Source organism: Macaca nemestrina, chromosome 9, assembly GCF_043159975.1.
Source record: "Macaca nemestrina isolate mMacNem1 chromosome 9, mMacNem.hap1, whole genome shotgun sequence".
NCBI lineage: Eukaryota > Metazoa > Chordata > Mammalia > Primates > Cercopithecidae > Macaca > Macaca nemestrina.
This window is the reverse complement of record NC_092133.1, coordinates 38,452,778-38,465,306: the sequence shown is the minus strand read 5'-3', so window position 1 is coordinate 38,465,306 and position 12,529 is coordinate 38,452,778. Positions and strand designations below refer to the sequence as shown.

Here is a 12,529-nt window from a genome sequence, read left to right as displayed (position 1 = left end):
CGATAAGGATGTCCTCGGGTGCCTTGGGTTGACTTAGAACGTTTATAGAATTATTCCTGTGTCAGAGACGTTTAATTCTTTTCAGCTAGCCACTTTACCACCTCTTCTATTTTTTCCTCAACCTGTTCCAGGGCCAGGCAAAGCCTTTGCCAGGTATTGCTGCTTTCCTACGGCCCCACACAGCAGCGGGAGATCCCACACATGGAGCCTTGGCACGTGCCAAGCACCAACTTCCATTAATTACCTCATTGAATCCTTGCCCTACAAGCGATGGACTGCCTCCACTCCTGTTTTGCATGTGAGAGGTTAAGTGGCTTTCTAGCAAAAGACTAAGCCTCATTTCTTATAAACTACCCCATCCTGGCTCACCCTCAGTGATCCCTACTCCTGATGTGCTGGCCCACCCATGGGCCCACATGTGCTTGGCTGGAGCTGGAAGTCTGGCCTAGTGTGTCTCAAGCCTCTGTGCTCCTGTGTCCCCCAAGCATGCCTCTATTATTGCCCTGGTGGTATTGCTATGTTTGTAGGCTCCTCCTTGTTTTGAGGAGGCTTGAACTTAGGGTCCTCAAGAGGAGAGACAAATGACCCTTGTATTCTGCCCAGAGGCTGGTACCTGCAGGTCTTATTCATAGACGGAATAACTACAGCCTCAAAGGGAAACTGAGGTTGCAAGCCTAAGGGTTAAGCACTATTTACTGTGGACATCATACATACTAGATACTTAATAAATGGCTTGCAGACATCTTCAGGAACTCGATCTGGGTCTAAGGCGGTTCTAAGAATATTCTCAGTTCTAGAAGCAGTTCTAGATCACCCAAGATGGTGGCTCTATAGCTTCCATTTATAAAGTGCTGACCATGTTCCCAGGATCATAAGCCCTTGTACTCAACCACTCTTTGACATAGGTGCTATCATCTCCATTTTAAAGATGAGGAAACTGAGTCTCAGAGAGGGGAAGTAACTCCCAAGTCACTAGACAGTAAGAGGTGGAGCTGGCATTCAAACCTGGTTGCTTCAGAGGAGTTGCTTAAGTCTTTGACTTTAGCAGTAGTAAACAGCAGAGCCAAAATCAGAATTGTGATTTGTTTAGTTGCTAATTTCATGTCTCCAAAAAAATTTTCAGGTCTCAAAACACCCTAAGGCTACCTTTGCCCAAATGCTGCACTCTTTGTAGCTGACCCAGAGAGAAGATGGGACACTCACCCAAAAACCTGGCATGCCTACTCAAGGATACCCCATGCCAGTCAGGGCCCCAGGAGGCCTGCATTCTCCTCTCCAGAACCAAAACACCTTTGTTGCGTGGCAAACAAAGGCCCCGCGTGCCCACACAAACACGAGACAGGACAAAGACCTGACAGAACCGAGCACTAGCAGAGCACCATGGGTTATGGAAACAAAGTGCATCTTACATAAAAGCAAACCACACCACCACACCAAAGCCTGGTGTTCTCAGCTGTGTTAGTCAAAGCAAACCGAGGGTCATCTCCAAGGCATACATGGGACGTGAGGAAGGTCTGCCTTCTCAGAGGCCCTTGCAGCAGGCCAGGAGGCATTCAAAGTAGAGATAACTTCCGAATGACCTCAAGTGGTCAGATACAGCCTGTCCTTTCCCTCCAACTGTATCCAGCCCTGGCACCTGAATTCATGTCCCCCCATTCCCTCCGGGGCCATCTCTTTGCTCCCGAGGCAAGCAAATGGTCTCACCAGCATTCACTTGTCCTCCGTAGATGGACCGGGGCGAGACGTGCAGCCCACCCTGCCAAGTGAGACGCCAAGTGCACACGCGGCATGCTGCAGGCCTACCTGGCTCCCACCTCTCCGAGCAGCTTTCCTCCCCGCCTGCTCGCCACCTCTATGCCGCTCTGTCTGCTCAGCCTCACTTCCTGGAAAAGCGCTACCCAGGGGCTTGCCGGGCCGGCTCTCCTCAGGGGTGTTGAGATCTGAGAGTCTGTGTTCAGTACTCAGGCACCTGACCACGTCTGAAGGCTTCAAGCAGCTCTTCTTAGAGATCTCGGGTCCGCCAGGGCCTCTCTGGCCTGCCTCCCTCTCTGCTTTCCTCTCATATTGTCCACTCTCTTCGCGCCATGGCTGCCTCTTGCTCTGGCTGCTAAAGGCATCACTAAGCTGGGAGATGACACTATCAGAGCTCCCCAGTGGCAGCTGCGAGAAGCTATCTTGGTGGATGCCTGAAGATGGCGTGTGGACACCACCGTCTCCATTCATGTGAAGGGAGGCCTGGGAAGCGGGTGCTAGGGCGTAGGTTTTGTGTGGGGAAGGTAGGGCCAGTGGAGAAGCTACTGACCGTGGGGTGGGACGATCTGACCAACTCAAATGGGGGAGGCTGAGAGACAGGGAGGGACTGGCCCTTGGTGACAAGGCGAGGTGGTCAGTGTTATAGACAGAAGCCTCTGGCAGAGGAGGCAAGGGTGGGGTCAGGGCCAGAGAACGCCTGCCTGGGACCCCCACAGTCAGCGAGATCCACTCAGAGGTGACGGCGTGCATCTCGGGGGACAGGGCTCGGCGGGAGTGGGGCAGAGATGAGGGTGCTGGCGTGATGAGCTTGCTGTGACTGGAAAACTTAAAAAGAAGAAGAGAGAGGAAAACAAAAGAAAGAAGCAAAAGGTACAAGTGTCAGCATAAAGGAAAAAGAAGGAAAATAATCACAAGGGGTATATAAAGAGGAATGAAATGGAGAGGATGCGCAAGGACACTCTGGTGTCCAAAAAGGAAATCCTTGGGTTACATCTGGGGAGAAACCAGGATGGGTGAGTGTACGTGTGAGCATGTGCGAACATGAGCCTGATGTGTGCAGGCAGTGGGTGGAGGAAGCAGCCACAGGTGTGGAGATGGAGAGAGGTTCCCGTCAGAGTAGTGACGGATGAGGCCGGCCTGCTTTGCAGAATTGGAGTTTCAAAGGGACCCACTGGAAGCTCCCTATCCCAGCCCCCCAGCCCCTGTGCATCCAGATCCCTGACCCGGAACCATGGGGAAAGGTGGCCCCGCACTGCCATGGCCCTTCCCTGAGGTTTTATTTTCTCTGGGAGCTCAGCAGAGTCTTCCAGAGAGGAGTATGAGTAGTGTACTAGTTTTGTTTTACAATCACTCTTGGCTACAGTCAAGTGAAAAATGTAGCTGAGTTCTCTGCATCCTTACAAAGCAGAATGTCCCGCCCCAGTCACACACCCTGTCCTATAAGACAACAGGATGCGGCTGTCACTGTGCAGGAAGCCCTGGGTCAGCCTGTTTAATGCTTTCTGCCAAGAACCCTCTACTGGGGTCAGTGATGAGCAGGTGTCAGAGAAGGAAACAATTAGAGGACTAGACAAGAGGCATCGTCTCAGGGTCAACCTGGGCCCCCAGGTCCTACTCTTGTTCCTCTGCCAACCTCCTTACAACATACATGGTGGTTTGGCTGGACTTTTTCACAGGATGTCACCCCCACCATATCACCCTGAACTCAAGGTTCTGACATTTTCTTGGCTTTGGGAAAGTGGGGATCAGTTTGGAATAGTTTATATTTCTAAACAAGTTTATTCATAATTAATGTTTGGGAGAGCCAACATCTTACCATGCCTATAAACCTACATCCTTTCAGCCCACTGAGACTGAGATGCTATAAGTTACTTGTTCCAGTCAACCTGGTTCCGGTGAATGCAAACACTTTGGACCTGGTCTACGTGGCTGACGAGAAGAAGGTGTAAGTCTCTCTTTCAGCCTTTGTCTTCTGCAGGCCAACTTTGGCCAAGATGACTGAGGACCACATTTGGACCATGGGATTTATGACACAGTGGTGGTCCCCACACCAACAGCTTCACCCAGGAGGGACCAACTGATAAAGGCTCTTGTTTCTCTTTCCCTAGTCACTTTATTCCCAGAGCAATTATCTGACTCTTTCTTTTCCTCTGAGATAATATATCTTCAACCAAGCACTGGAAAAGGCCATTTGTATGCATGAAGACAAAGTCCAGTGTACAGTCTGCTTTCCTGCAGTTTTTTTTTTTTTTTTTGAGACAGAGTCTCACTCTGTTGCCCAGGCTAGAGTGCAGTGGCGTGATCTCAGCTCACTGCAACCTCCGCCTCCCGGGTTCAAGCAATTCTCCTGCCTCAGCCTCCCGAGTAGCTGGGACTACGGGCGCCCGCCATCTTTTTTTGATTTTTGAATTTTTAGTAGAGACAGGGTTTCACCATGTTGGCCAGGCTGATCTCGAACTCCTGACCTCAGGTGATTCACCCACCTCAGCCTCCCAAAGTGCTGGGATTACAGGTGTGAGCTACCACACCCGGCCTCCTGCAGACAGTTTTTAATTGCAGTGCTCAAAAACCTCCCCAGAGAGGCTGTGTGCCAACAGCACTGTTGACTAAGAAAACTCACACACTGAGTATGAAAACCAGTGACAAGAAGCTTAGATACCTGAGGGCTTGCAGTGGCACTGCGACTTGGGGAGGCAGAGAAAGGCAGGTCCATGTAATCCACAGGGTTTTTCACCAGTGGCCGCTTGATCACATCCACATAGGTGATGGGGAAGATGCCTTGTCGGGATGTCCCTGGGATCCTCCCTTCGTACCAGTTCTCATCTACCTGCCGGAGCAGTGTTATCCTCTCACCCTGGAAGACACAGCAAAGACAGGGTCCTTGTCCTAGCATGCCTCTGCATGCCTGGGGCCTCTGCCTGCATGCTTCAATGTCCTGCATTGTTTACCACATTCTTAGCTCAGCAAAAACATTCCCTGCTGAACACGGAGGGAATTACCACCACTGGGATGAGGATGCTAATGGCAGAGGAGCTACCTTGATGCTGGGAAGTTTACCTTGGTTCTTTAAGTATTTTAGTAAAGGAGAACATCAGATTTGTGCCCCTAAGCCAGGGAACAAATATAGTGTTTTTGACTCATTTAATGTGAAACAGATATCCAATCTTCATCTCTAAGGCAAAGATTTTGGGGGGTTTCTCTTTTTCTTTCTTTTGTAGAATTATAAATACTTATAATGTATCATTATAGAAAAATCAGAACACAAACATAAAGCAGAAAACAATCTTCACCCATCACATAGTCATTTGGGGATAAACACTATTAATATTTGGCATATGGACTTCCCAGATTTACTTCTACGCATGTGAATTAAACCTCACATATTTTTTCTTATAAAAATTGAGTATAAACTGTGTTTCCATACTTTTCCAACTTGCTTTTTAAAAAATACTTAATAGTACATAGTAAACCTCCTTCTTTATCAAAAAATAGAATTCTAGATTTTTAATGGCATTGCACAGCTTAATGGACCACTGCAGGGTATTCTGTTGCACACACATATAATGATTTAATTACTGATCCCCTGCTGTAGGGCAAATTGGGTTGCTTCCAGTGTTACATAAGATGGTTCATCTTTTTCTAACCCATGTGCTCACTTCCCTCAATCCTCAATAAAATCAGTAACTTAGTAACTTTAGGAAGCCAGAGAATTTTGCCAGGTAGAGTGTTTGGATTCTGGAAAGAAGAACTTCTCTGCACAGTGTAATTGCGTCTGAATAAGCATGACGGTGATGATAATGATACTGGCATCTCCTGTTTACTAAGCACAAACCAGATACCATGTGTCATGCTGGGGGCTTCACATAAGCTGTTTCACCTAAGTCTCTTACAACCACCTAGGGGAGAGCCATCTATCTTCATTATTTTCTATAAGAAAATGGTGGCTTGGAAAAAGTATTTAACTCCCACATTCTGCACAGCTGGTTTGTGCCTTTTGGGTTCAAAGCTTTTCAAACTTCTCCTGGTATCAATGCACCTGTTTCTTCCACTAGATCACACCAATATATTGTAAAACCCAGTCCCCAACACAGTGCATTATCACATCATTAGTTGGTAAGTGTTGGTTGAAAACAGCTTATAAAAGATGTCTAAGACTCCAGAAATACTATCTTTAATCAGTGAGCTCAATACAGTTAAACCCTGACATTAGCCTAGGGTTTATTTTAAAAATACCTTACCTCAGAAAATTCTCCAATTGCCCTTAATGCAATTCTTTTAGCTTTTTTCTTCAATAGAGATGGGGTCTTGCTATGTTGCTCAGGCTGGTCTTGAACCCCTGGCCTTAAGTGAGCCTCCTATCTTGGTTTCCCAAAGTGCTGGGATTACAAGCCTTAATGCAATTCTTTTTTTTTTTTTTTTTTTTTTTTTTTTGAGATAGAGTCTCACCCTATTGCCCAGGTTGGAGAGCAGTGGAGTAATCTCAGCTCACTGCAACCTCTGTCTCCCAGGTTCAAATGATTCTCCTGCCTCAGCCTCCTGAGTAGCTGGGATTACAGGAACCCACTACCATGCCCAGTTAATTTTTGTATTTTTAGTAGAGACGGGGTTTCACCATGTTGGCCAGGCTAGTCTCAAACTGACCTCAAGTGATCTAACCACTTCGGCCTCCCAAAGTGCTGGGATTACAGGCGTGAGCCCCCGTGCCCAGTCCTTAATGCAATTATTGATTAGCATACTTCTCTTAAGGGTACAGACAGCACCCCCAGACTGGGAAGTGATAGCAACACCACACTTCCCCACATAGCTGTGCCATCCAAGAGAGCCCCAAAGCAAGGCATGAGAAGGGCAGCTTACCTTTCTGAAGGACATTTCTACCTGTGTATCACCATTAAAGTTAAACTTAGCAATAGCTTCTCCATATTCCAAAACCTGCACTGGTGTCAACTTTTTGGGCTGAGCCTTCTCAGCAGGAGGAAGAAGCTGAGAAAGGGAAACAGGTAAAAGAGAACAAGGGAAGAGAAGAAAGCAGGGAAACAAGAGGAAAAGGAGGAAACAAAACATAAGCATTTAGTAAATAAATGGTGCTTTGGGCACAGTCAGGCTTTTCCTTAGAAAGAAAAGGGGCTGCGGTACCTCAATATAGGTGCGTGGGAAGATTCCCACCCGGCCGTGGTGTTCTCCTTCATACCAGTTCTGATCAATTTGCTTATAAATGTAAACAATATCTCCCTTCTGCAGAGGAAGCTCCCTGTCGACAGAGGGTCAACGGCATTTTAGCAGATGTTTCAGTATGTGTAAGATTAAGACACTTCAGTTTTGTAGCAAAGGAAGACTTTTAAGTGGGGTCAAAGGGTACAAATTCCAGAGAGGGGACTCCATATTTGGAAGTAAGAACCCCACTATTCAGGAAATTACATCACATTTGGCATTTTTCCAGTCTTTTGCAGGATGGATGTTAACATTCAAATTGACTAGCCCTTGAAAGTGCTCAGAGGCCTTATTAATTTGTTGTGGTTTTCTAAATGCATTTTTTGTGAATGCTGTCTTATGCTCAGAATATTTATGCAACACACAGCAATGCACTCAGCTGCCTTAACTGATGTTTATTAAACGAAGAAAAGCGTCTCCTTCTGGATACCTTCACTATCCTCTACTATGCCCTAGCAGGACATGCTTTCGTTGCTTTAAATTGCCCTCAAATTATTTGTGATATATTGGCATCCTTCTATCATTCCATCAATTTCACCATTTGTCCACCCATCCATTTTACCATCCGTCTTTGTATCATCATGCAGTAGAAAGGTTCTGAAGTTAGGCAGATCTGGTCCAAAACCCAGTTCTGAAATTTAGTAGCTCTGGGACCAGGGACACAATACTTAATCTGAGACACTGTTTCTTTAGCTAAACTTGGAGCTAACTCAGAGTTGCTGGAGAATGCTTCAACAAACTAAAAATAAACAGCTAGGATGGTGCCTGTTGTACAGGTAGGTAACACTCAATAAATAAATGTTAATTCCATTACTTTTTTTCATGAGACAAGGTCTCATTCTGCTGCCCAGGCTGGAGTGCAAGTGGCATGATCACGGCTCATTGCAGCCTCAACCTCCTGGGCGCAAGTGATTCTCCTACTTCAGCCTCCTGAGTAGCTGGGACTACAGGCATGCACCACCATGCCTGGCCAATTGTTACATATATATTTTCGTAGAGATGGGGTTTTGCCATGCTGCCCGGGCTGGTCTTGAACTCCTGGGCTCAAGTGATCCTCCTGCCTCAGTCTCCCCCAAAATGCTGAGATTACAGGCATGTAGTCACCGCGCCCGGCCTAATTCCTTTGCTTTTTAACATGGAAAAGTGATGTTGGAAAGAAAAGTAGATTTTCCTTCAAATGCTCTTTGTGCCCCTTTGCAACTTTTCCATATCCATTCTTTTGTTTGCCTTAATAATGATGATGTTATTATTATTATTATTATTTTTTTTTTTTTGAGACAGTTTCTCACTCTGTCACCAGGCTGGAGTGCAGTGGTGCAATCTCAGCTCACTGCAACCTCCACCTCCCAGGTTCAAGCAATTCTCCTGCCTTAGCTTCCCGAGCAGCTGGGACTACAGGCATGTACCACCATGCCCGGCTAATTTTTTTTTTGTAGAGACGGGGTTTCACCATGTTGGTCAGGCTGGTCTTGAACTCCTGACCTCATGATCCACTTGCCTTGACCTCCCAAAGTGCTGGGATTACAGGCGTGAGCCACCGCGCCTGGCCCAGATGATGTTAATTTTTAACCAGGACTCTTTTTTTAAAAAAGTTAGACAAAGGCAAATTTTAAACAAAATGAAAACTTAAGGATAAAAATTAGAACGTTTTCTTTTTTTTTTTTTTTTTGAGACAAGAATTTTGCTCTTGTTGCCCAGGCTGGAGTGCAATGGTGTGATCTCAGCTCACGGCAACCTCTGCCTCCCGGGTTCAAGCTATTCTTCTGCCTCAGCCTCCCCAGTAGCTGGGATTACAGACATGGGCCACGAGGCCCAGTTAATTTTGTATTTTTAGTAGAGATGGGGTTTCTCCAAGTTGGTCAGGCTGGTCTCGAACTCCCAACCTGAGGTGATCCGCCCGCCTCGGCCTCCCAAAGTGCTGGGATTACAGGCGTGAGCTACTGCGCCTGGCCCTTACAACTTTTTCTTGAATTAAATAATTTTAAAATTGTAACATTTTCTTGAATTAAAAAAAAATGACCTAGATCTTTTTCATTTGTGTCAAACCAATAGGATGGAAAAGTCTCCAATTGTAACTTGGAAGGGGTGTGCTCACTTTGCAGGATGCCAGGAAGTCCCACGGTATGTGAGGGGTGCTGGCCGAACAATGAGGGCACATCTGGAAAACTATAGAAAGTCAATTCTGTGCTGAATAAAAGCACAAGGCAGCCTTTGTGGGTCTCACATTAGCAGACAGGATTCTAACCCTCAAGAGGTCTGTAAAGGGGATGTGGGCATTTGTCTCTGTGAGAAGGAATGTCTCGGGCCACATTTTTGCCACAGCCCTCTTTGGGGGGCATTATGAATTCCCTCTTCCTTTACCCCCAACCACAGGCACATAGATGAGCAAGACCCTCAGCATATTCACTGCTGTGGAGACCTGCAGGCTCCTGACTCTACTATACTAAGTATCTTGCAGCTGTGGAGGGGGGCGGGAGCGTAATGGTCCTACTGTTAAGCAAAGGATACACTTGTGTGTGAGAAAGGAACTGAGGGGTCAGTAGTTGTGGCTGATGGAAGTCTACCATGGGAAACCTGGGGCCCTATTCTGCCACTACTGTGGACTATACTCCTAGCTCCCAAAGAACCATGCGACCAGGTCTGCTGGTGAGAGGGTTTGAGAAATATGATTCGCTTTAGATCTTTTTTTGAGCATCACAGTGTACATCAGCACAGCAGAGGCTCTGAGAAGACCCAGGGGAAAGAAACTTGTTTAACTTTGTTGAACCAAGTATTCCATAACATGCTTTTTATTTTTTTTATTTTTTTTATTTGTTAAAATTTTTTAGACGGAATCTTACTCTGTTCCCCAGGCTGGAATGCAGTGGCGTGATCTTAGCTTACTGCAACCTCCACCTCCTGGGTTCAAGCAATTCTCATGCCTTAGACTCTTGAGTAGCTGGAATTACAGGCACTTGCCACCACGCCCCGACTAATTTTTGTATTTTTTGGTAGAGACAGGGTTTTGTCATGTTGGTCAGGCTGGTCTTGAATTCCTGACCTCAAGTGATCTGCCAGCCTCAGCCTTCCAAAGTGCTGGGATTACAGGCATGAGCCACTACGCCTGGCCCCGGCAGCATGCTTTTTTGAGTAACTGACTGTGGGGAAATGTAAAACCAAGTGACTGAAGGGCTTAAAAGACCATGGAGCTAGAATTTACTTTTTTCACTAAATTTTGTGGACTTTTTTTGGAGGCAGCATGTCGTGATGAAAACACGGAATCAGAAGGAAGGAAACCTCTCTCCGGCATTAGCAATGTTGATAAAAGGTGACAATTTCTGTGGATCTAAGCTTTCTCACCTGTTCTATTTGACGGGGTTGCTCTAAAAAAAAGTTGTTTTAAGACTCTTTATGAAATCTGGGAAAATGTACTATTATCATCACTAGACCATTTAATAAATCTTACATAGACCTTTCTCAATTCAAAGAAAAAGTGTATTAATTAAATTGCAAATTAATTTATATATCTCTGTTATCTTGTCTGGTTTAAAAAAAGGGGGGTAAGAGGATAACATATTTTGAGCACTAAATTTTGGTACACTACGCAAAATGTTTTACAGGTATTACCCCAGCTTCCCTGAAAGAGAGGCATTTTTACCCATATCTTGCAGATAAAGAAAATTGAGTGGGGGAGAAGTTGATAACTTGACTACACTCACAGAGATAGTAAGTGGCATAGTCAGCATTTGAACACAGTACTTCCTGACTCTAAAGCTCGCAATCTTTGCAGTATGGTACGCAGCCACCTCCTTTAGCTGACCAACTAAAGGACTGGAGTAATACACACAAACCCAGCTATACCAGATTTGTGCCTAGGTTCTAGACACTGTGGCCTGGTCACTCATTTTGTGGGATAGAGGAGATCAGAACCATGGTTGGTTAGCTCCACATAGCATTTCCCAGCATCTAAGGACAGGGAGCTCTCCCTCTGATCACCAGATGCATGACCGTCCATCTGCAGGACAATGAGGTGGCCACTGTCCATTGTACTTTTAGCTGCCAATGAGAACTCATGGACTATTTAAATCCATAATTAGATAAAAAGCCAGCTGTTTCCTTATGGAACCCAGTCTTTGGTAGCATTTCCCAAATCGTGTTTCAGGTTCTTTTCTTGAAAGACTTCTGGAGCTATTAACATGCCATCAACAAAGTATTTCTTCAAAGTGGGTGGGAGGTATAGATATAGCATGCACTGTTTCCCAACTCATTCTACAACAGAACTCCCTTTTTGAGAAAAATCTTATAGGGCTAGCACTCTGAGGAACACACTTAGAGAAACGCTAGTCTCCGGTGGGTTCATGTAAGCCTTTAATCTCTTGGGATGTTGTAGCAAAATGGGTAAAGTTATCTCCCTAGAGACTGGTCTAGATCCTTCCACAGAAAAGATGGGTCAGATCAAGCCACCACTTAAGCAAATAGAGCCCCTACATAGGAGGAGGCAGGGTGGGACAGGGTATAAGAGCCCAACCTCTGCCTAGGTTTGAATTCCAACTCTCTCACACCAGCTTGAGCAGGTTCCTTAACCCTATAGTCCCTTGGCCTTTTCATTTGAACAGTGGGGATCATCACAGCACCCACTCCATAATGAGTTAACATATGCAAAGTACTCTGAATAGTGTTTGGCACATAGCAAACTCTATGAACTACTGTTTTGTTCTTTTTTTTTTTTAACAACAATTTTGGTAATTGTTATTTCTCCAACTCTTCTCTACAAACAAACTGTTGTGTTTCAAAGAGACAACTAAAAAGATAAATAAATATAACTGGTAGCACTTACTTTAGTGTCTGAGCTTTAAAGTCAAATTTGGCTCTGGCAGGTCTCATCTGAACATAAGAAACAATGACAAGTTAAAATCAGGATTCATGTACAACAAGGACACATTTTCACAAATTTCTAGAAAGCAAAGCAGAGAAATTCACTCTAGCCAGTTTGTTCTAGTGTAGAAATCTGGGCAAAATTGCATTTGTCTGACCTTAGTAGAATACTAGATAAATGTTTAGTTAACTATGTATGTCATGCATGAGAATCCCCTAAAAACAACCAGATCTGGGGAAGAGATGGTTAGAAAGGTCCCAAAGCTGAGGTACCAGTTCCTCAAAACATGCAGACCATGGCTATTAAAAAAACAAACAAACAAAAGACAAAGTCAGCCAGAAGTCCTAAGATGTTCCTTATCTACTGTCTTATTCCTTAGGGACATTTATTTGCTTAAATTATGATATGCAAGTAGATGAAACGCCGACTCACTTCTCACATCATCTCCAACTCCATATATTTCTTACGGTCTGTGACCTCATCCAAAAAGCCAGATAAAGTGGTCCCTGAGCTCAAATGACTCCTGCCAAGACTTCCAATCCTGTTGGGTAGTCCTCTCTTCCCAGATGCCCAGGTCCGAGTCAGCCTCTGCCCCTTCTCCACTTCCTGATCAAGTGTGTCATTAAGTCAGGAGGGACCTCCCTCCACACCTCCATCCCTCCGCAACCCTGTAGCTCAAAGCTGACGCCTAGTTTCCATTGACACAAAGCTTCC

General features: G+C 45.4%; 1 protein-coding gene across 50 annotated transcripts in view; it reads right to left on the bottom strand.

The window, feature by feature from the left end:
• Positions 1–12,529, bottom strand: part of LOC105478501 (sorbin and SH3 domain containing 1) — a 253,390-nt gene that overhangs the window by 23,886 nt on the left and 216,975 nt on the right. For 33 of the 50 annotated variants that reach the window (XM_071069396.1, XM_071069405.1, XM_071069420.1 and 30 more), the window contains 5 exons: positions 11,777–11,823; positions 6,886–7,000; positions 6,607–6,732; positions 4,412–4,606; positions 1,804–2,577 (listed from right to left, as the gene is read on the bottom strand). In XM_071069396.1, coding sequence (XP_070925497.1) covers positions 1,804–2,577; positions 4,412–4,606; positions 6,607–6,732; positions 6,886–7,000; positions 11,777–11,823 — 1,257 coding nt within the window. The remainder of the gene's footprint in view (positions 1–1,803; positions 2,578–4,411; positions 4,607–6,606; positions 6,733–6,885; positions 7,001–11,776; positions 11,824–12,529) is intronic. The other 17 variants (XM_071069430.1, XM_071069435.1, XM_071069428.1 and 14 more) reach the window with 1 other exon arrangement.